This window comes from Periplaneta americana, chromosome 7 (genome assembly GCF_040183065.1).
Source record: "Periplaneta americana isolate PAMFEO1 chromosome 7, P.americana_PAMFEO1_priV1, whole genome shotgun sequence".
Taxonomy (NCBI): Eukaryota; Metazoa; Arthropoda; class Insecta; order Blattodea; family Blattidae; genus Periplaneta; species Periplaneta americana.
The window spans coordinates 159,381,424-159,405,742 of NC_091123.1; the positions used below are offsets into that span (position 1 = coordinate 159,381,424).

General features: G+C 34.5%; 1 protein-coding gene across 2 annotated transcripts in view; it reads left to right on the forward strand.

Moving 5' to 3' along the window:
* The first annotated feature begins 318 nt into the window (after nt 1-318).
* ScsbetaA (Succinyl-coenzyme A synthetase beta subunit, ADP-forming) overlaps nt 319-24,319 on the forward strand; it is a 52,259-nt gene continuing 28,258 nt past the window's right edge. For both annotated transcript variants that reach the window (XM_069831708.1, XM_069831709.1), the window contains exons 1-8: nt 319-421; nt 786-1,051; nt 6,440-6,602; nt 8,781-8,883; nt 10,060-10,224; nt 11,289-11,432; nt 12,692-12,852; nt 15,852-15,971. In XM_069831708.1, the coding sequence (XP_069687809.1) occupies nt 356-421; nt 786-1,051; nt 6,440-6,602; nt 8,781-8,883; nt 10,060-10,224; nt 11,289-11,432; nt 12,692-12,852; nt 15,852-15,971 (1,188 nt within the window). In that variant the 5' untranslated portion in view covers nt 319-355. The remainder of the gene's footprint in view (nt 422-785; nt 1,052-6,439; nt 6,603-8,780; nt 8,884-10,059; nt 10,225-11,288; nt 11,433-12,691; nt 12,853-15,851; nt 15,972-24,319) is intronic.

Sequence of the window (24,319 nt, forward strand, 5' to 3'; positions counted from 1 at the left end):
CTAATATACTATGGTCTACACAATCAAATGCTTTAGCCAAGTCACAAAAAATCCCACCAGTATAAATGCCAGCCGCAAGTATGCTATACAAAAAGTATAATGTTTCTAATACTGGTACAGAGCAGCCTTAATTTCCATAATTTTTCATTATCAAATGTAGTCTACTTTCGTTACGTGGAAATAGTCCTATGTAGCAGTTATCTTTGCAGAAATTAGCAAATAAAAAACATAAGTTGTGTGTTAAATGTTTTCTGAACCCTTTCTACCATAGAGCAAAAGTCCGTTTATAAATTTAGTACTTGACCTTATGTACTTATAGGACTGATTACGAATTACGTAGTCTTTCGTAATAATAATGGCAACCATGTTGTGCAGAGGAGCTGCTCTTGCCGAAGTTTTGGCTCGAAAAAGCGGATCGAAGGTATTAAATAATTGTAATTTGGCATATTTAATATGTAAAGTTGACTATGAAATTTCAGTTTTATATTATATTAAAACTTTATGTCGCGAATATGTGTTCGTAATCTTTGGTAAAGGGTGCAACTTTTTTACGCCCATAGTATAAGCACAGTACATTATACATTCATGTCATTGGAGGTCAATTCAATTGAGTCTAAAGTAGCTATTTAAATTCCTGGCATTGGTAGTGTAATGATGACTGAAACCATAGTTGTAAATGCAGTATTTGCAATTATTTTTATACAGTGCCTAAATTATGATCGTCGAAAATTTAATTCAGCTTATGTCAAACATTCTAATATATGTATAATTTCAATTTTTTATAGCTTCTTGGTGCAACTACAGTCACCAAGTGGAACCAGCAACAGCAACGAAATTTGAATGTACATGAACATATAAGTTACACGCTCTTAAGGGACGCAGGTATTCCAGTACCAAAATTTGGTGTCGCAAAGACGAAAGATGAAGCTCGTGAAATTGCAAAAAACCTTAATATAAAGGACATTGTGTTGAAAGCACAAGTATTGGCAGGCGGTCGTGGAAAAGGAGCATTCAAAAATGGTTTAAAAGGTGGAGTGAGAATGGTTGATACGTAAGTACCTTATTATAGTAGAATATTTAGTAATTTTTATGCCATAAATAGAGTATTCTTGGAATGAAACTTTTGAGAGAAGACTCGAGATTGGGAGAAATGACACTTGCATTCGGAAAGTTTGCACAAGCTTTGATACCTCACCTTACAGTGGTTTTATGGATCAAAATGGAAACAGAATGAAAGAAAATGCAAATTAAATATTTACAATATGACCTATGTAAGGCCTTGTTTAAAACTGCAGAAATGCTTGCTTGTCGTGGACTGCTATGATAATTTCAGGGTTAATAATTTCCAGGAATTCATGCCTTGGATAAATCGTAATACTTCGCATTTTAAAATTATGTGAGAGTCTGTTTCATCCTCTTACCTCTCCTGCATCCTTGTCGGACTATGAGTGCACGTTTGGGAAGTCTCGAGAGCTCTAATATTACCATGGGTGTTGAATTAGGAGTGCATCCAGCATGAAGGGAAGGGTTGTACATAATGTAAATATCACTGTCACTATAAATAACTGCATAATAGTTGGAGTAAAAACAATATTTGTATCGCCTTGTAACTCGTAATACTATCTTCTGAAGGGGGGGGGGGGAACAAAAGAATAGGTTATTAACAAAAACGTAAACATATTTTGATCTTCGTACAATAATTTCGGAAATAAAATCTTACCTTCTGAACAACAAAACGTTATTATAAAATCGATGATAATAATAATAATAATAATAATAATAATAATAATAATAATAATAATAATAATAAACATAAACTACCCTTCAATAGTCATTACACAAATTATTGTAAATTAAGGCATTAATTCTTATGAAGTACTGGTATTAATACATAAAACAAATTAATTTAGATCACAAATTAAAGAAATTAACTTCAGGGTGCACTAGTCATTGTTATTTCTTGACGTTTGGAGGTTTATAGGTATAAATTAATGATACGAAACATTTTAAATTTGTGTTCATTCAGAGAGTGCTGTTTGCTGGCGACTGATGTCAGTGTTGGGTTTAATAATAATTTTAGCAGACGCACGTCTCAATATGAACGTGAGATGATTCTCAGATGATATCTAACTATATACTTGTTTGTTTGAAAGATGGGACATTACAGTTAGGCAGCCGAGTTTGGAATTATAGCACTATGTTGCCAATATGGACTACCACACTCAGCTGATGGGATTAATGTTTGATGGCTGATATTAAAACATTAATTTACAATTTATGTGGAAACTGTAACTTTGGCAACTCAACCATTGTTACCATAGCAATGTTCAGTTTTTGTAGAAGGTAATACTTGTTAGAAATGGGTTTCAGTGCTCATCCGTCTAAAATCAAACTGTATTAATGTTGTAAATTTGGAAAAACTGACTACTGGTAGTTTTGTTCCAAGCATACCAAGTAGTAATGCTCATACGAAGAAGATGTTTCATCTTATGAACAATAATGGGACAGATGTTCGAAACAGAAGCACGACACATTTAATCAAATCAGAGCTGAAAACTGTAGTCGACTTCAACTATTACTCAAGACAAAATCTGTCTCAAAATACTCTTAATTTAAACCTAGCTGCCGAAGTGTAGAATAAAGTTGTTTTTAGACACTGAACCGAATAATTTGTCTATTTAATACGTTAAATTTCGTCGATTCCTTAGTCTCCCGTATTTTTTTCAAAGGAAGTTGGCAACCCTAATGTGGTTTGAGATTGGTTTGTTCTTGATCCACAATTCTTCCTGACTATCAGGAAGTGGTTTGGTAGTATTTGATATAATGCAAAATCGCGTGACATTTAATCAAATCAGGAATTAAAGTTTGAAGTTTTACTGCATGAATAGTAAAGTCGATGTGGGTATGCTCATGATGGTTACAATACAAATATTCGAAACTGTTGTAGAAACAAACTATTGTAATGCAAAGTGAACGTGTTTAGGCTTGTGAACATGCTTGGTAGTGACATATCAGACATTTGTATGCTGTAAATTAAGAATTTTAAATCAAGTAGAAGTGGGTAAAGAATGTAGTACCGGATAGGAATCATTCTATATTTAAGATAGATAGATAGGTAGGTAGATTAGATTAGATTAGATTAGATTAGATTAGATTAGATTTAGATTTAGATAGATTTATTTGTTCCATAATATTCTTACATTTGGTTTACAGCATAGAATAAAGAACATGTCCAATTCTTACGTTTAACAATAAAATGCAATACATATAAAATGCAAATATGAAATATGTACAGAATTAATACCTTAATAACAATAATATTTTATACAATGTAATATGTTTACCATTTATTATTATTATATTTACACAGTACTGTGAAATGTCAAGAATTCATCTACAGAATAGAAAGTGTGAGATATTAAGTAATTTTTTAGTTTTGTCTTAAATAATGCAGGGTTTTGGCTATGATTCTTAATGTCTTCAGGAAGACTATTGAACAATTTTATCGCCATGTAACGTACTCCCCTTTGAAAGCATGATAAATTTGATGATGGCGTATGAAAATCATTCCTTCTGCGGGTATTTATACTATGTATGGCTGAGTTAGTTGGAAAATGTACTTTATTACATAAGAGGAAATTTATTGTAGAGTATATGTATTGATTTGTTAAGGTTAGAATCTCTAATTTTTTAAAAAATAATCTACATGATTCTCTAGCCTTTGCTCCAACTATTATTCTAATGGCTCTTTTTTGTAATAAGAATATATTTTTACTATCTACAGAATTTCCCCAAAATATTATTCCGTAGGACATAATGGAATGAAAATAGGCAAAATATATTGTCTTTAAGATACTGCTGTTTAGAAATTGTTGTAACGACCTAATTGCGAAGCATGCTGAGCTAAGTTTGGGGGTTATTTCTTTGATATGATTTTTCCAGTTTATTGTATTATTAATATGCAAACCAAGAAATTTGGTTGTTGATGTTTCTAGTAGAGGTATATTGTTGATAGTTGTGTCCAATGTTTCAGAGATTAAATTTGAAGTGGCTTTAAATTGAATTATGTTAGTTTTATTAATGTTTAATGCTAGTTTATTGGTTGTAAACCAGTCATAAATTTTAAGGAGAATTGTTTCTGTTTTATATTTGAATGTAACAAAGTTATTGTCTGTAATTATGATACTTGTGTCATCTGCAAATAGTATAGGATAACCTATTCCTTTTATTATGGGGCCAAGGTCATTTATAAAAATTAAAAAAAGAAGAGGCCCTAATATAGATCCCTGTGGGACCCTGTATGAACATTTCCCCATGTTGAAGTAGATTTAAAGGAGTTATTAAATGCGTTGATTTCTACTTTTTGTTTTCTGTTCAGGAGATATGACTCAAACCACTGATATGCTATGCCTTTAATACCATAGTATTCTAATTTTTGTAGTAGAATTTTATGGTTAATACAATCAAAAGCTTTGGAGAGATCACAGAATATCCCTCCTACTTGTAATTTTTTATTAATAGCTTCCAGAATTTTATCAGTTAAATTAAACGTCGCTTGCTCAGTTGATTTATTCTTTCTGAATCCAAGTCAGATATCTGTAATTATTTGTTTTTAGTTTGTTAGCTTACAGTCTACTCTAAAAGGTTATTTCTATGTGTTTGATGTGAATGTTCTGGTAAGTAAAATCAGAAATACGAAGTATACTGTTATGCATACCAAATCTTGTACATGATTAACTTCATGTGCTAAGTTCAAGTAGTCAAGAGACAGAGGAGTGCCATTACGAAATCCAGACTTCTTAATGTCTGTTACTGCATTCACGTAAATTTTTTTATACTTACTGCCGTGAATTGACACATATTTATAAATGCTTTGTCACCATTACTTTCAATACTGTTGTGTGTATAGTATGATGCAGAGTAAATGAAAGTTCAGTTGGCAGTTCAATTATTAAAGTTACTGACAAATTGTTGAGTAATAGTAGGAGGAAGAGGTTTCCTCTTTCTGCATAAATATGTCAAGTTCTCATGAAGTTGATATATACCGGTACTCAAGTGATGTAGTGTGAAGTTTGTGGTTATTGTTACTGCTGTAGCACAAATTAAATAATGGATTATATGCTAGCACTGAGCCACTGCGACAGTTACAACAGTCATCATTATTGTCATCAGTTATCATCACCACCACCATCACCATCATTTCAGGGATTAGACCAAACTGGTCTGTTCTGCCTCCAGATAAAATAAACCAATTCAACATCTTTTAGGACGTTCTGGTTTTCTTTGTCTCTTGATCAGTATTTTCAGTAGTAAAATATCTTCTATTTATGGTAAGCATGTATAGTAATTGTATTTCTAATAATGTAATGTAATTCACATACGCTTTTAGGAAATAGCAAATATAATATTTTGAGATGAATTGTATTTTGGAAGTTTAGATACTGATATACTATTCACTGTGGGCTAAAGCAAGGAGATGCACTATCACCTTTACTTTTTAACTTTGCTCTAGAGTATGTCATTAGGAAAGTCCAGGATAACAGAGAGGGTTTGGAATTGAACGGGTTACATCAGCTGCTTGTCTGTGCGGATGACGTGAATATGTTAGGAGGAAATCCACAAACGATTAGGGAAAACACTGGAATTTTACTGGAAGCAAGTAAAGAAATAAGTTTGGAAGTAAATCCCGAAAAGACAAAGTATATGATTATGTCTCGTGACGAAAATATTGTACGAAATGGAAATATAAAAATTAGAAATTTATCTTTTGAAGAGGTGGAGAAGTTAAAATATTTTGGTGCAACAGTAACAAATATAAATTATACTCGGGAGGAAATTAAACACAGAATAAATATGGGAAATGCCTGTTATTATTCGGTTGAGAAGCTTTTATCATCCAGCCTGCTGTCAAAAAATCTGAAAGTTAGAATTTATAAAACAGTTATATTACCGATTGTTCTGCATGGTTGTGAAACTTGGACTCTCACTTTGAGAGAGGAACATAGGTTAAGGGTGTTTGAGAATAAGGTGCTTAGGAAAATATTTGGGGCTAAGAGGGATGAAGTTACAGGAGAATGGAGAAAGTTACACAACACAGAACTGCACGCATTGTATTCTTCACCTGACATAATTAGGAACATTAAATCCAGATGTTTGAGATAGGCAGGGCATGTAGCACGTATAGGCGAATCCAGAAATGCATATATAGTGTTAGTTGGGAGGCCGGAGGGAAAAAGACCTTTAGGGAGGCCGAGATGTAGATGGGAAGATAATATTAAAGTGGATTTAAGGGAGGTGGAATATGATGATAGAGAATGGATTAATCTTGCTCAGGATAGGGACTAATGGCGGGCTTATGTGAAGGCGGCAATGAACCTCCAGGTTCCTTAAAAGCCGGTAAGTAAGTAATTAAGATATTAATATACTTTGTTTTCATTAGGCCTGAAGAAGCAGCCGATTTAGCAGGGAAGATGATTGGTCAGTATTTAGTAACAAAACAGACGGGTGAAGCTGGACGTATATGTAATTCAGTGATGGTTACAGAGCGAAAATTTCCACGCAAGGAGTATTATGTTGCCGTCATGATGGAGCGAGCATTTGGGGTAAGTTGTGCATTGAATTTTTTTCAGGTCAGATGAAACATTCATGATGTGCGTGTGTGTGTGTGTGCGTGCATGCATGTGGGCGGGCAGGCGGACGAGCGTGTGTGTGCGTGCGTACAAACATTCTTGATACCATCTGCAGTCCTCCCTTACCTTCAATTTCAGATAGATTTGTATGTCCAAATTTATGTTGTTGTTGTTTTCTAATGCCAGGCGTTTGACAATAAAGTCATTTGACCTCTTGCACTCCAATATTTTTCAAAGATATTATCATGACCAGCCACTGAAGCACAGATTTTGAGGTGTTCCGAATCCATTTCTTGGTTTGAGTTGCACAATGGACAGTTAGGGGACTGATATATTCCAATTCTATGCAGGTGTTTGGCCAAACAATCATGGCCTGTTGCCAATCTAAATGCAGCTACAGACGATTTTCGTGGTAAATCGGGAATTAACTGTGGATTTTGATGCAGAGCGTTCCATTTTTTCCCATGGGATTGTGTTATCAAATTTTGTTTGTTGAAGTCTAAGTATGTAGATTTAATAAATCTTTTCACAGAGTAATACGTAGATTTAGTAACAGGTCTGTAAGTAGCAGTGCTGCCCTTCTTTGCTAAAGCATCCGCATTCTCGTTTCCCAGGATTCCACAATGGGATGGTATCCATTGGAATACAATTCTTTTATTGAGTGATATTAATTGAGAGAGCATTTTAGTTATTTCTGCTGTTTGAGATGAAGGTGTGTGTTTAGAGACGATTGATAGAATAGCTGCTTTGGAGTCTGACAATATAGCTGCATTTTTAAATTTACTGATGTGGCATAGAAGATTCCTGAGACTTTCACTTATTGCAATGATTTCTCCATCAAAACTTGTTGTTCCATACCCAAGAGATCTATAAAGTGAGAAGAGACAGCACGTAACACCTGCACCGGCACCTTGTTCTCTGGAGATCAAGGATCCGTCAGTGTATAAATGAAGCCAGTTTTTTGGAGGGTACCTAATATTAATTGTCTCTAAGGACAATTGTTTTAGTATATCAATGTTTACTTCTGATTTCAGTATTTCTTCTGTTAAATTTAGATTATATTCCATATTTATTATGGTTGTCAAAAAATTCATTGGATCATTAAGTTTTATAAAAAGTTGTCTTATCTGGAATTAATGTTAATCTATTAAGGACAGTATATTGCTAAATTGGACATTTCTCATTTGTATTTAAAACCCAGCCTTTTGCCTTCTCTCTCTTTCCTCCAGTAAGTGAAATATGAACTAAAAGGAAAATACATACACTTGCATATATACAGTAAAACATTTGATAATTGTTTATTTAAATATTTAAGCATAAAGATTGATTAAAAGTCCACACCTGTGGAGTAACGATCAGCACATCTGGCCGCAAAACCAGGTGGCCCAGGTTCGAATCTCGGTCGGGGCAAGTTACCTGGTTGAGGTTTTTTCCAGGGTTTTCCCTCAACCCAATACGAGCAAGTGCTGGGTATCTTTCGGTGCTGGACTCCGGACTCATTTCACCGGCATTATCACCTTCATTTCATTCAGACACTAAATAACCTAGATGTTGATACAGCATCGTAAAATAACCCAATAAAATTAAAAAATAATTGATTAAAATATTGCTCTACTTTTTTTTTTTACATAACAAGATGGAATTAACAATGCTTAAGAATTGGGAAGGAGATAGGGTTGCCAGATTTTGTTGCCAGGAATCCAGGACAAGTGATGATACTGCATAACCTTAATGTGACTACAGATTTGAATTAATTCAATTACAATACAACTGATGGAAACTCCAATAAAGTACAAGAAGCATTATTAATCCTAATGGATCCACCCTGAATTTATAACTTGTGTTGGCAAGCCTGTGGTCCAGGTAACACAGGTTTTCTCCAGGTACTTCGGTTCCCCTACCCCAACAATTCTCCATCATTATCCATTATGAATGTAATGTAGGCTCACCACATGTGGTGCACTCTGGATAGTCCCTGATGAACTAAGTGGTCTGTGCTTCCGAGCACTAGCAATGTCCATGAGCCATGCTTATAATTGAGGCGAATAATGGCAAGTTAAGGGCCCTGCCACTGCTCAAAAATTGCGATAATTATGAATGTGAAGTCTCTGATAATATTTTTTGTACATTAACGTATTTTGTTTATTTCAGGGCCCTGTAGTGATAGCTTCATCTCAAGGTGGTGTTAATATTGAAGATGTTGCAAAAGAAAATCCAGATGCTATTTATTATGAACCAGTTAACATTATGGAAGGTGAGTATAATGTTAAATATTGAAACGAAATACAATCATTTATTACTTACCTGGACCCAGAACAATTAAGGGCAACCAGTCATATTGTTTAATAATCTTATTTCTTCTACAGATTAAATGAAGCTGCTGCCCTATTACATTTTTTTTTCGTGACATTTGTCAACCTGTTACCTTGTGTCCTTCGTCTGGATTAGTAATCCAGTTTTTCGTTTTGTGTTGTGGACTTCTTGTTTGCTGTTTGAATATAGTTTGATGTATTTTTTTCCCTGCTCGTTTGCTTTACATATTATATTTATCTTCCCTGTCTCTCTCTCGTACTCTTTTCTCTTTCACTGTACCCATTTTTTCTGTCTTTCTCCTACTGTTCATAATGTTTTCCAGCTGAAAATATTTTGAGTTCTTTAACTGCAAAGTGATGTAAACATGTTTTTTTTTTTTTTTTTTTTAAATATTGTAACTTTATTTACAAAACAACAATGTAATTTTATTATCTCAACAATAGGATCTGCTCTCCACACAGTAACACAGTATCCGTTAGTGCACTCCACAGACGACAATGACAATTTTACTTGGACTATTACGAACAACAATGAACTGTTAATCTTAACTAATATTCACAAAGCACTGTTTACAACACAGAACTGTCAGTTCTCAGTTCACAGCTCGTCTGTCTTGGCTAGTTCTTCTAGCTCAGTCACTCACGTTCACAGAATCTCGAACCCCAGACCTTCAGAGACAGTCCACTGTACTCGAACTCCGGTCCCTCCAACTGCGGTCCACTGCACTCGAACTCAGGCCTTCGGATGCTGACACAGTGACTGACACACGTTCACTTGCGTCTTCTCTTTTATAACCAAACTATAGTTTCTCGAGAGTTCGCGAAAGATTCCACTCTCGAATAATTTGGATTTCCACTTGGACGGACTTCTGGACGAATCGGGAGGGTCCCCCCCCCCTTCACTCCGCACATAGCAGTTGCGTGCGCAACCTCCCCTCGCCTCTCCAAGCCGCGCGCCGTCCCCCCAGTGCTCCGTGGAGCCCGTGTCGACTCACGCGTGACCTGCTCTCTTGCGGGAAGCGTGTTCGAGTCTCCAGGTGGCTGTCACAATATTTTTCTTTCTATTTTATTTTGTAGGAACTGTTACCCATTTATTTACGATATTTATTTTGTTTCAGGATTAAGTAATGAACAGGCAGAAAGAGTAGCTGATAAGTTAAATCTTTCTGGAGAGAAGAAGACAAAGGCGGTAGATATGTTGCACCGTCTTTATAAGTTGTTTGTTGAAAAAGATGCACTCCTTATAGAAGTGAATCCATATGCGGAAGATACGGAAGGGAACTGTAAGTATGTTATCTTATAACTTTAATTTTAATTTTCTGTCAACAGATATTTATGTAAAACATTTACATCTTTAAAATTCATGTAGGAGAGTATACTGAGTCCTTCTGGGCTATCTCCAATGGGAGGCCAAAAATAAAAAAAGAAATTGTGCAAATTGTTCAGTACCTTTAAACTGGAGAAACAGTATCTGCTTTCAGTTTAAGTTATGTCATATTTCTCATAATTCAGGATAATATTTGTCAGTATTTCCAATTTGATTTGATATTATGTAGGTACAGATTTAATCTTGTACATTTGCACGTTTTTACCATTTGAACAGTTGTGTATTAGAAAATTCTGAATTTTGTTCATTAACAAGTAGATGGCTCCGAGTTGTTCCTTTCTTATATTAGTTTTAGAATACAGAAAAGAGTGAGAAATTCAATAGAAGGTGGAAGCTATTGTGACGCTACTGCATCTGAGTTCAAAGGTGTTTTGACATGCTTTTTATGTATAATGTCAAAATCTTAAACATGAAATTTAAAAAAGAATTGTATTCCTTTTGTGTCATATTCACTGGATCTAAACTTCTTTAAACATATACAGTCGACCTGGTTAGCGAGTTGGTATAGCGCTGGCCTTCTATGCCCAAGATTGTGAGTTCGATCCCGGGCCAGGTTGATGGCATTTAAGTGTGCTTAAATGCGACAGGCTCATGTCAGTAGATTTACTGGCATGTAAAAAAACTCCTGCGGGGCAAAATTCCTGCACATCCGGCGATGCTGATATAACCTCTGCAGTTGCAAGCGTCGTTAAATAAAACATAACATTTTAACATTTAAACATATACATTTTTTTTACAGGTTTTCAGAAATCCCTGTAAATTTGAACCCATATTATGTGATTTATAGAAAATGTAAACAGGCATTAGAAATGTTATATAGAAATTATAGGAATAACTGAATGTGTTAGTTGTATGTCAGTTTAAAATTAACATATTTGTCTTTCTTTCTTAGCAACAGTGTTTGAAACAAGTGTTTAAATTCACCTTGGATTGCTTGATATGGTTGTAATAATTTAATAGATTTCTGCTTGGATGCCAAGTTCCGTTTTGACGACAACGCAGATTTTAGACAAAAGGAAATTTTTGCATTAAGAGATTGGACTCAGGAAGATGCCAAAGAAGTGGAAGCTGCTAAATTTAATCTCAATTACATTGCACTTGATGGTAAGAAAATATAGTTATATTGTAAACTCATTTCTTACTTTATGTTAAATGTAACACATCTGTTGAGAAATATTCAAATATATTCGAACTGTGTTAGTTCATGAAGCAGTAGTGCTTGCACAATCATGGAAAATATGAAAAATACTTTTGTGCGAGATCGTGTGTATTTGCTTGGTTTCCGCACAAAACCAATCCGCGGAAAGTCTAAAATTCCACATTCAGTATTCCCAACCTAACACACATAACAATTTCCCTCTTCTTACCACTTAAGTGACATATTGATTTTACTGCTTTAGGCTTTTAACATATTATTTTTAGAGACGTTCAATATAGTAATAATTATAAATTGGAAACTTACCACTGCAATTTCACCTAAATTGCACTGTTAATTATTGTTTTTAAATATTTGCAAAAATTAAGTAAACTCTACAACTCCACTAAAGTTACTGCATTCGTGATGCAAGTAACATTAAGGAAGCCGTGAAAAAATCAACAAACTTGCCGATGTTATTACTGCAATATGTTATATAAATAATATTGTTAAAATATTAAAATGAAAAATAAATCATTACATAACCTTACCGTTTGTTTTAAGTTCGCATTTATAGACTGGGGAGAAAAAAAGACAGACGTATATCACGGCCTGCTGGAGTATAGTAAACACAGAAAACATTTTAAAGCAACAATGTTGAAGATAGATATTTTTGTTTTGCAAATTTGCCATCATGGAACAGAAACCAAGATGGAGATTTCATTGCAACTAATTAGAAATTCCTCTTTCAGGTATGTAATAAACGACTTCGCACAAAATAATGCACGATACACGAGCGGTATGTTTTCTTTCAATTCTCGGAAATTAAAAAAGCTCAACTTTGTTTCGCTTTTTCAAACTTTTCCTCGAACATGAAAACTTCAACATACCGTTCTTGTAACGAATATTACTATTTGGGAAAAAAGACCGTTTATTAAGAAAATTACAGAGAGTTTACAAGCTCTACATTACTGAACATACTTTTTTTCGATTTCAGAAAAACGAGGAACTGTGAATATTGCTGGAATAAAGTTTAAGGAAAATGTTACGTAAAATTAATAGCTTGGAAAATCTCTCTTTTTCCTCCCCCCTCGCATCCCTGCCCCTCCACTCCCCCCCTCCCTGTCCTCCCTGTGTGAACCACGCACACACAGAATGAAGCACTCAGTTGTGATATTTCATATAATCAATTAAGAAAGTAATGTATTTCGATCGTGTTTCAAAACAGGTGATATTGGATGCATGGTAAATGGAGCTGGTCTCGCCATGGCAACTATGGACATCATCAAACTCCATGGAGGCAGTCCTGCAAATTTCTTAGATGTTGGTGGTGGTGCCACAGCACAGGCAGTTAAGGAAGCTTTTAAAATTATCACTGCAGATCCTAAAGTAAGTTGTCTAATGTCGTTCAATGAACAGTAAAACCCCGTTTTAACATTCCCGTTTTTAAGGAATAATCTGTTAAGTTCCAACCAAATTACCATAAGAATAATGTAATTAATTCCCGTTTTTAAGGAAACCAGTTTAAGGAAAATCCCACTTTTAAGGAATGCTTGTCAAGTGGATTTTGTGATAATGAAACTCGAAATATAGAATTGACTTTCATTAATCAATAATAATAATAATAATACATTTAGCCTGCTAGATCCTGTAAGGACAAGGGCCCTCTGATTGACAGGGCTTTGCTTAGTAGACTTCACTCGTTAGGTGAGCCGATCCTAAGGATTGTTCTATGTACACAAACACTATATGCACTTGTAAGATTCGCACCACACTACACACTGAGGACGGTGGCTTCTAGATTTCTCCATAGCTGTCTGTCTCTTGTACTGCTCGTCCAATGTGGTCCTGCCTTCTTCTTGAAGAAATCTGCCCATCTAGTTGTCTGGCGTCCCACTCTTCTTCTGCCGATCCTGGGATCCCACAATGTCAGTCTGTGCGTCCATCGTCTGTGGTCCATCCTTACCACTTTAGACTTTCGGCGGTGTTTAGGACGTCTTTCATGCCGGTACGGTTGCATAGCTCCTCGTTCCTTATCTTGTTCCTCAGAGAAAGTTGCAGGATTTTTCTTTCCATACTGCGTTGGCAGGTTTGAAGCATACGCCTCTGTTTTGATGTTAGGGACCAGGTTTGGCATCCATACAGTAGGACTGGTAATACACATTTTTCCAGGGTCTCAACCTTTAAGCTTAGCTTCTGGAATTTGTCTGTAAGTATGAACTTTAGAGACCAGAACTTCTTCCATGCCATGCTGATTCGTCTCTTTATTTCTGTCTCTGAATTGCTGGAGAAGGACAGGTTCTGGCCCAGGTAGGTATAATCTTCCACATATTCTAGTGGCTGGCCATTTAAGTGGATCCGGTCTTCAGATGCGTTAGTCATTAGTTTCGTATTTTCTGGGTTCATGGATAAGCCTGCCTCTTTGCTGATCCTGTCCAATTCTTCAAGCATCTGTTTTAGATCTGCTGCTGATTTCGCTACCAATATTATATCGTCTGCAAACCGGAGGAATAATCAATAGTACCAGCATATTCAATAGCGCATCTCAATCGATAGTAATGCGGCGTTACATGACAGCATTATTCTTTATAGTTCTTTATAGTCTTGCTTTGCATTGCTTTCACAGAGTGATTGCTTCCTAATATTATTAATTTTAAAATATTGTGATGTCAGTTTTACTTTGGTCATTGTGTTCTATAATGAAAGAAAGCCGTTGTTAACCAGTGCTGATTTCTTGGCAATAAAGCCATTGCTCCCCAATATAAGAGGGTGATGTAGCAAAATCTATAATCGTTATGTAGGCACCACATTTTTATAATGTAACTTTTATTACAAAACAATAATGAAATTTTATTGTTTCAACAATAGTCACTTCCAGTAATTTAAACTCTTCCGTCAACAATGGGATTTCCACTCCACACAGTAACACAGTATTCGTTATTGCACTCCACAGACGACAATGACAATTTACTTGAATTATTGAGAACAACAATGTACTGCTAATTTTAACTAATGTTCACAGAGCACTATTTAAAAATCAGAACTGTCAGTTCTCAGTTCGTTTGCCTTGGCTAGTTCTTCTAGCTCAATCACTCGAGTTCACAGTATCTCAAACCCCAGACTTTCAGAGACAGTCCACTGAACTTCGAACTCAGGTCCCCCAACTGCGGTCCACTGCACTCAAACTCAGGACTTCGGACGCTCACACAGCTGCGGACACACTCAAGTCGAACTCCGGTCTCGAAGCTGGCTTCACTGCTACACAAGACTGGCTGGCTTGCTGTCCAACGATTACAACAACTGCTCAAGTTCACTCGCGTGTCGTATTTTATAACCAAACCATAGTTACGAGAAAGTACGATGCTAGAAATTTCCACGGATGTCCTGAAGATGGAACTCTCGAATTCTCTGGATTTCTCCCCTCAGTCACAGGCGCATTATTTCCACTCTCTGCTGTGGTAGCCTTCTCTCCTCTCCTCTCTACGCCACAGCACATGCCCCAGGAAGCAGATGCGCGCACAACTTCCGCGCCGAATCACGGCCGACCTTGCCCTTCTTCTGCCGGTCGTGAGATCGAATCTCACGTGGCTGTCACAATATTATGGCTGTTATATCACCTACACAAACCCCAAACAGGACCATACATGCTGTTGGTTGGCGGATCCATATAGAGTTGTCGACCCTCCTGTATTTCCCGGGATCTGCTGTATTTAGCCCTCATTTTTAACAGTCTTCCGACTCTCATATTTCCCTTTTCTTCAAGTCTTTTTTCCCTCTTATTTTAGCATAATGTAAAAATTTATTTGAAACATTTAATTTTTACGTGTTGAAGGTGATTTATATGATGGATTCTGTTGTTTCAGAGATGCTCTGAAATGTGCAATCTCTATAGAAGGTTTATACTTACCAGAAATAGTTTCAGGGCTCACTAGTTTAAAATCAAACAATGTTAGAGTTACAGTATAAATTACAGTAAATTATTTTTAGTAAGACTTAAATTTTTAATAACCAATTGAATTTGAGGTCTAAATATGTCAGCAATCCTGCAGGTCATGGCCTTCGTGTAATAGTCTATTGTTTATTGTAGTGTGTGTTTTGTTTTATACTGAAATGCAATTAATTAGTTCTCAAAACTGATGAAAGATGGATTTTGGAAAATAGGAAAAATATGTAGAAAAACTATAGATTCACTGAAAGTTACTATTTTTCCGAAAATCCTTGGATACCAAGCTTCAAAATGAGGGGTCATTCATTAAAATCCGTTCAGCTGTTTTCCTGTAATTTCCATTACCAGTTCAAATTATATATATATAGATATTGTTTCTCCAGCAGCGCTTTATGTTTTGTTTCAAGATATTGTATGTTAAAAGACTATTTCAATTATTTAGGTTCATGCCATCCTGGTTAATATTTTCGGTGGCATTATGAGGTGTGATGTAATAGCAGAGGGAATTGTCGCAGCTGCTAAAGATCTTAACTTGAGAGTTCCAATCGTCTGCAGATTACAGGTATGTTTCTGTGCTGAACTGTTGCCTTGTTTGTCGTAGATAAATATTTTCATAGTTGGCATAAGGACTGTATTGGTATACGAGATACAATTTGCAAAGTACTGGTAAAGAAAGAAATTATGAAGTTAAACAGTCTTACTAATAAACCATGTATAGTTTTTATACGAGACTTACGCAGAGTTGAGACAGAAAACGTTACTAATAAACCGTGAATAAGCTATGGACGTATAAACAGCCTGTAACTATACAATGGGAATTGCTTTGGAGTAGTTATATACACGAAACCCCTTGTTTAAGCGTTGTATATAGCGAAAAAATGGCCGCCCCTCTAACAGCTGTTCGTATTGACTGTCATTTTATGATGATGGTTACCTTGTAACCACAGAAGAACAAACCAAAGATCATAGAATTATTAGAATAATATTGTTGTAGGTTGTACTCTTTGACCAAAATGTAGTGTGGTAATCGATTAGAGCTAGTTGTACTATCGATATTTAACACGCCACACTAGAGCGCTCTACCGGATGCAATAGAGAACCTCAGATATTCTATTACCTTTCGTAACGAAGTAATGACGAAACTATGACGTAGCTGTGTAACAGTTATACTGTTATACATGATGTATGTAGTGAAATTATTAATAAGGAATTTACACACGACTTATAAACGAGCTTCTCATTGTATAAGACAGTTAAACATCTGTATATAGAGTTTTTATTAGTAAGACCGAAAATATATATCATGCGCATAGTTTGTGAGATGAAAATAATGGCATTCAATTTCAAATTTCTGAAAAATGTAAAATATAACTAATTAATTGTAATACATTTTTGTGCTGGACTTCCTATATGAATTATGTTTTATTTAATAAATATTTTATCACTCTTTTTTTACTGACATTAAGCAATAATAAATTAATTTACTTATTTACATGTTTTCGGAGTGTGAGATAGCATTGCTGTTAAGGATTATGCTGGAAGCCTGAAGTTCGCGAGTTTGATGGATTTCCTCCATTGATTTAATCGTACTATGGTCCTAGGTTCATTCAACCTTTAACAGAAATGAGTGTTAGGAGTAATACTTGCATGTGTTTATCTTTGCTGCAGTTGAAGCATGTTTCACAATCTTGTTGTATTATGTGATGCTTTTGTGTCAGTACTTTGTTAAAGAAGAATCTAGTATGAAGTTTAATGAGAAAGATTATGTCTCGCACAAATGACAAATAATTACTTGAACTTATGCCAATTATGAAGTACCTATATTGTTTGATTATTGTTTCTATAGTTTGGAGTAGAATTTTCAAATATTCTTTGTTACTTATTCAAAATTCATTTTGCAAATTTGATAAAGGAACCAAGTTTTAAAATACTTTTGTCGTTTTGTTCTGTCTTTTTGTGTTAAACTCCATTTCCCAACCTGAATTAAGCTCTTTTAAGTTAATAGTTACAGGTTGGCATGGCTTAATAGATAGTTATAATTGCAGAAAAAGAATGAAATATGTAGAAGTAGGAAAAATAGATTTCATATGTATGTTCCATGTATGAATTTTCAATTCTTGCTTTTAGTAGTAGTAAAAAAGCTAGCTGTTAGCTATAATACGAAATGTATTTACTTGATGACCATACATTGAAGATCTGGGAAAGGAAAGAAGTTGTTTTCGGTTGCTGTTTCGTGTTTTGTTCAGTGACTTCTTTTTATTTTATTTTTTACTTCAGGGGAATTGTATATGAACGCATGGAATAGTATATTGTTGTTGTTGTTCAGTCAACTGTCCGAAGACAGGTCTGAACCCCACAAGTGATACCAAGAAGGCACACTTATGAGGCAACTAGGCCAGGAGATAATGGGTAGGGTGTCTAGTTCTTTTTCCTCTCCCTTGCATACACTGCCGACTAGCTACATATTACACTAGTCAGACTGTAGATGCATACAAACAATTGTTCTTCTTCTGATACATAAGTTATCGAATAGTATATTATGAAACAAATTTATAATGTTATGCTCTATTGCATGAGTCAATGTTTAGGAAATGAGCAAAACGAATTTTCTAATTTTGACGAATGCAATAACTGTTTAACATTATAAATGTATTTCATACTTTTTTTTTGTGTGATAGCATTATAAAACAATTAATGAAGAAATAACACATCAAATTTGTAATGTTGGGTAGTTTGATACAGTAGAACCCCGATTATCCGTCACCCTATTAACCGATTGCTGGATTATCCGACTATCTTTGTCTTGCTTTTTTTTTTTTTTTCTACAGACACATATATAGTCTGTCTTCTTCATATGTGTGAAGTACTACTATACGTTATATTACTCGTAGTACCAGTACGTATTTTTTCTAGAGTATGTTATTACAAATCTTGATACTTACACAGTATGATCTGCTGTTAGAGTTGCCGTACTATAGAATTTCTATATAAAATATATTCCACCAGTATCAAAAGAAAACGTGTTGTGCTAAGTATCGAAAAAACGGAAATAATTGAGTGGTTTGGGGAAAGAGAAACTGTGGCTCATCTCGCATCAGAATACGAGAGTGGTGTTACAACTGCGCGCGATTTAATAAAAATCAACAATGAAGTGTATAAATTATGTAAATCTACAACATGAGACCTGTATTATTCTTATGTTTCCACTGACAGCCGATACAAGGAATTTCCTTGGTCCTTAAAAACACGTCGTTGACAACCAGACTTGAATGGTGAACTTTTGATTCACTATCTAGCATGTTAAACAGAAGAACACAGAGGAAATTAAGAAATACAAGTATTATTCACTTAATTTACGAAAAAAAATGTATGGTATGGATTATCCGATTTTTTCGCTTAACCATTCAGTCCATCCCCTTCATTACCACGGATAATAGAGGTTCTACTGTATATATTATGATTTATGAAAACTGAGTTATGATAGTTATGTTAGCAGTGATGTATTAAATATTATTGCACGGAAAATCGATTCAGAATATTTATTTTGCGGCACTGGAACAATAATTGGCACAATTTTGACTAACAATAAAGACTGTTTATAATAATGGTGTACAAAAAACATTTATAAATTTGATAATATTTTTTAAAATGCAGTGCACAAAATGTTGCAGTCATGCAAAGTTTAATGTAATTTTTACAGTGTTATAGTGGATTATTTAGGAATATTTTAATGTATGCGGCAAGATTAGGTGTTCAATTTTTTCTTTACTCAGTATTGCATAATGCTGGGGAAAAAATAATAGAAAAAATCCCAGATCACATATAACAGATTACTCAGCCTTATAGGCTTTGAAGGCAACAACTTTGATCAGTTTTACTATGCTGCCATCTAGCTACTGCATAAGAAGTCACGTTATAACTCTCATTTGGAGCAACTGTACTTCCATCTAGCGGTCATTACCAATCATGGTAGTGATCTTGATGGTTGTTCTCTTCCACATGTTACCGTTTATAACATGGGGATGGCCAATCTGTTTTATATATATATATATATATATATATATATATATATATATATATATATATATGTGTGTGTGTGATCAGGGAAAAAATGCATATACTGCACAAATCTCGGAAACAAATTATGTTAGAAAGTTGAAATTTTGTATAGACTTTCTAAACTCAAGTACATTAAAAGCAGACTATTTTATTGAAACTTCCCAGAAATTAAAAATTTTTCGATATTTAGAACATATTGGAAAAATACATAAAATGAAGATAAGCTTACCATATTTTGACACATACCTTATATATTTTTAAGAAATAATTGTGGAAATCATGTGAGCAAAGCACGAAGATTGTAATGAGTAACTCCAAGATAGTCTTTCTAGTTTTCTTTCTTTTGGTATGGGAGAAGAACAGTTTGTTTCTTCAAGCATAAATTTCGAAGATACTCTTCATTTTAGTATAATATTAGCAAAGCAATTAAGTACAATTTATAGATTAGCTCATTTATTACTGTGAATTGACATTTCCTACTTCTAGGCAATGTATTTTTTACAGCTGTAGAAAAATATGAATTTACATATTAACAGAAACTATGTCTTGATGTAATTTGTGTACTGTGAAGCCTTCAAGGGATACACTTTTCAGAAGTCTTGCTAAAACTTCTTTCAGAAGAAAACATTTAAAATAGATTCCTCAGGTTTAATAGTCTTTGTGTGGTACTCAAGTAAATACAGGTATTTTTATTAGTACTTTTTATATGATCATTGCCATTTGCTTATCATTGCATGTCTTACATTTTATAATTTATTGCTTATGTGTACTTCATCACAACTTGTCATATGTGTAACATAGGCAAGTTGTATGTGTGGACTTCTTTGAATATTTTATCTGGTGATAGTATGTTTACCTGAGAAGTGCAGTGTGAATGATATATCTGAAAATTTTTATAACGAAAATGGTGAAATTTGAATATCAGACTTTGTGCATCACAGCCCAAAATTTCTGATGTATACTCCATTTACTGTTAATATTGATTCATTCTCTACTTTGTATTTCTAACATAGTAAACCTATTGTAACTAAATTAATTTATTGCAAATTAAATCTTTTATTTTTATTAGAAATACTGGTTGTAAACAAGCAATATTGTTATATTAATGATTATATGTACAGATGTACATTCAAGTGGATTTCGTAGTAGAAATTTTAGTTTTCCTGTAATGTGTGTGTTTGGATAAGTGTGTGTATACCTATTCCTTTTATGTTTGGCCAGAAGATTACATTTTTATTATATACCACATCAATAAAATGAAAGTGAAGGTTGTACAAGTTTTTAGGCTTTCACGGTGAATGTAATCAGAATCTTTAGTCATTTCAGTTAGAAATGTTAATTGTAGAAAGTCGAATACTGGTAGCAGATTCGTTTAAAATTCTTTAATGTAAATATATTGATGTATAGCTTAAGTTACAAATGTTAAGAATAATAGTAATATGCGTTACAAGAGCGGTATGTTGAAGTTTTCATGTTCGAGGAAAAGTTTGAAAAAGCGAAACGTAGTTGAGCTTTTTTAATTTCCGAGAATTGAAAGAAAACATACCACTCGTGTATCGTACATTATTTTGTGCGAAGATCGTTCATTACATACCTGAAAGAGGAATTTCTAATTAGTTGCAAATAAATCTCCATCTTGGTTTCTGTTCAATGACGGCAAATTTGCAAAACAAAAATATCTATCTTCAACATTGTTGCTTTAAAATGTTTTCTGTGTTTACTATACTCCAGCAGGCCGTGATATACATCTGTCTTCTTTTTCCCCCAGTCTATGATGAGTCTGGAATCTTGTTGATTTTTTCACGGCTTCCTTAATGTTACTTGCATCACGAATGCAGTAACTTTAATGGAGTTGTAGAGTTTACTTAATTTTTTTAAATATTTAAAAACAATAATTAACAGTGCAATTTAGGTGAAATTGCAGTGGTAAGTTTCCAATTTATAATTATTACTATATTGAACATCTCTAAAAGTAACATGTTAAAAGCCTAAAGCAGTAAAATCAATATGTCACTTAAGCGGTAAGAAGAGGGAAATTGTTATGTGTGTTAGGTTGGGAATACTGAATGTGGAATTTTAGACTTTCCGCGGATTGGTTTTGTGCGGAAACCAAGCAAATACGCATGATCTCGCACAAATAATTTTTTTATTTGTCCTTATGTATTTTCCATATAACAGAGAGAGTGGTATGTTTGTATATGAGTTTATTGTAAATCAATTTTCCTTCTTCAAAAGAATAAAAAGAAAGTAGGGAGAGGGGATGGGGAAAAGAGAGCTAGAGAGAGGATGAAGAGCTGGATAGTTACGCAGTAGAAAAATAGGATAAAGAAATAGTGAGAGGTGGAAGGAAGAGTAGGCTGGAGAAGGAAATGAAGCAAAAATATATTAATTTCAAAGACATTTGAATCTTACTAGAGTTTGGGTATTATAAAAAAGTTGCCTTCTGCCTCCTGACAAATACACATTGGCAAAGTAAATGACATAGTTTCTCTAGTTCAAAAGCATCTCGTTTGGTTCTTGTACTGTATGGATAGGTGGATTTGTTTAGATTTTCTGTAATTTCTTATTTTTGTTCTGTAATTGCATTCTTGTTCTCCAGTAGAGGAGTATGAAAATGGAAAAAATGAAAATATAAACATCACATTTGATACAAACAGGCGCGCTGAAATTGTGTTTTGGATGCATCAACTCTTTCAGAATGAGTCTCAGAGCATCAAATGCCCTGTGTGTTCTTCTGCTAACAGTGTTACCAAAAATTCCCAGCAACTCAACTTTCAGGAAACTGTGTGTTGTTGAGTTATTACAGAGGGAATATTTCTTCTTATTATTGTTTTATCTATTGATAGAAGTAGTATTTTTTTATATTTCCAAGCATGTAGTAGTTAGAACATTAATTTTTCAGTGTGATTATTACGAATTGTACTGTATTATTAAATGATTATGTAGGAAATTTCTCTACTTACTATTGTTTTATCTATTCGTAAAAGTAGTGTCTAGCTATTCTTTTTATTTCCAAGCGTATAGTTCGAAACATTAATTTCTCTGCATGGTTATTATGAATAAGTCTCAGGCTAAGCAAATGTCTCCTACCTGCCATGATAATGGGTGGAGTGAATAAAAAAAGTAGTAAATTCTGTTGGTGCTAGTTTTTAAGTAAATATTTACATTCAAGTGGCAAAACATTTCAGTATATACACTACTATTTATTAGTAAGTATTGCAGCTTTAAGTACTTGTATAATTAGTAATTTTTTATTTTAATTAGCACTTACTTAAAAATATGTGAATAAAAGTATTTACTTGTTTATACCAATAAGTAGTATGGAATTTTCAAGTATGGAATAGACCACGCTTATGTTTTAAAGTAATTGCATTACCTCAATAATTATAGCTTTTATGAGAATAAAGGTATGGTCACACGTTGCTACTTTTGCAGCGCTACTTTTATACTGCAGCTGCAAAAGTTGCGTGTCGTGTTCACACATAAGCCAAAAGTAGCGCGCTGCACGCTACTCTTCGTGCTGCGCAACCCGAGTGCTGAAAAAGTTGCAACTGGAGGTTGCGAGTCTGTTCACACACAAGGCGCTACTTTTGCAGCCGCAGTCATGCTGCAGGTTCCCATCTCCGTGTTGACTTCTCAATATACATTTTGTGGTTATGTTCGCATTATTAAGAAACTCATGCGAAAGCTTCCTTACCTATTATTTGCTTTTCTGTCGTATCTAGTATTCAGAAATTGACATTATTTTGACTATAAAGCTTTTAAAAACGCCTATATACTTAAATGATAACCAACAGTATATTCACGTAATCAATGTTGGCAACCCTCCTGTTTGGAACTACGCTACGGAAAATTTAAAAAATGAATTATATCGTCAGCAATTATGCTCAGACTGTGTTGTGTATTTAATAACTGTTACAAATAATTTCTTTTCATCACATTTAACATTAAAATATATCCAAACAATAAAAGTATCATTGGCACATTTGGGTGGTAACACTGGTTGCAACCGCAGCAAAAGTTTCAACAAAACCGATATCAAAAATGCTGCGGCTGCAACCCTGAGAACCCTGTTCACACGTCGCTACTTTTAAGCTGCGCGCAGCATGGAAAAGTAGCGGGCAGCAGGTTCGGCAGCCGCTACTTTTCGGGTTGCACTGTTGTTCACACGTCGCAGTACAAGAGTTGCGCAGTTTTTTGTACTGCAGCGCTGCAAAAGTAGCGACGTGTGATCGTACCTTAAGCAAGCATAAATTGTACGGAGAACTAACTAGTCAAGACTTTAGAACAAGATTACTACAGTAAAATCCCTCGTATCTGGCACCCAAATAACTGGCAATACCAAAACAACAGTACTTTTGACTAGGCCAAAAAAAAAAGTCATTCATGCGAAAGGGAAGAGTCGGACGAAGATGTGAGTGGTTTTCATGGATCGCACATGCTGCATATTGTTTACTCTTTAAATTGTTCATGCGTGAAAACATAGACAGAAAACCCCGTTATGTCCCTGGAATAGATCGGGTAGCTTCGGTAAGCTGTCACTTGGACCTTGCAAACAATGAGCAGAGACGTGTCTTTAAATTTACCACTTGAACTCTCCCATTTCGAAGGGGTGTTGGACGAGTCTAACTAGGAAAGTGTGAAATTCTCTGTTTCTACATTGTGTAAAAGTTTCATTCGAGTGATAGATAGTATAGGCCTAAATAAACAAGAAGACATTAGAGATATGTTGAAGAGGTTCAAATCATCGAGCACTACTTCATCTTCACAGTTTGCGACATTGGCTATTGCTTTTCACATCAGATGGCCGCTATTTAAAATTGTCATAAGGTTATGAAAACGTTTAGTATT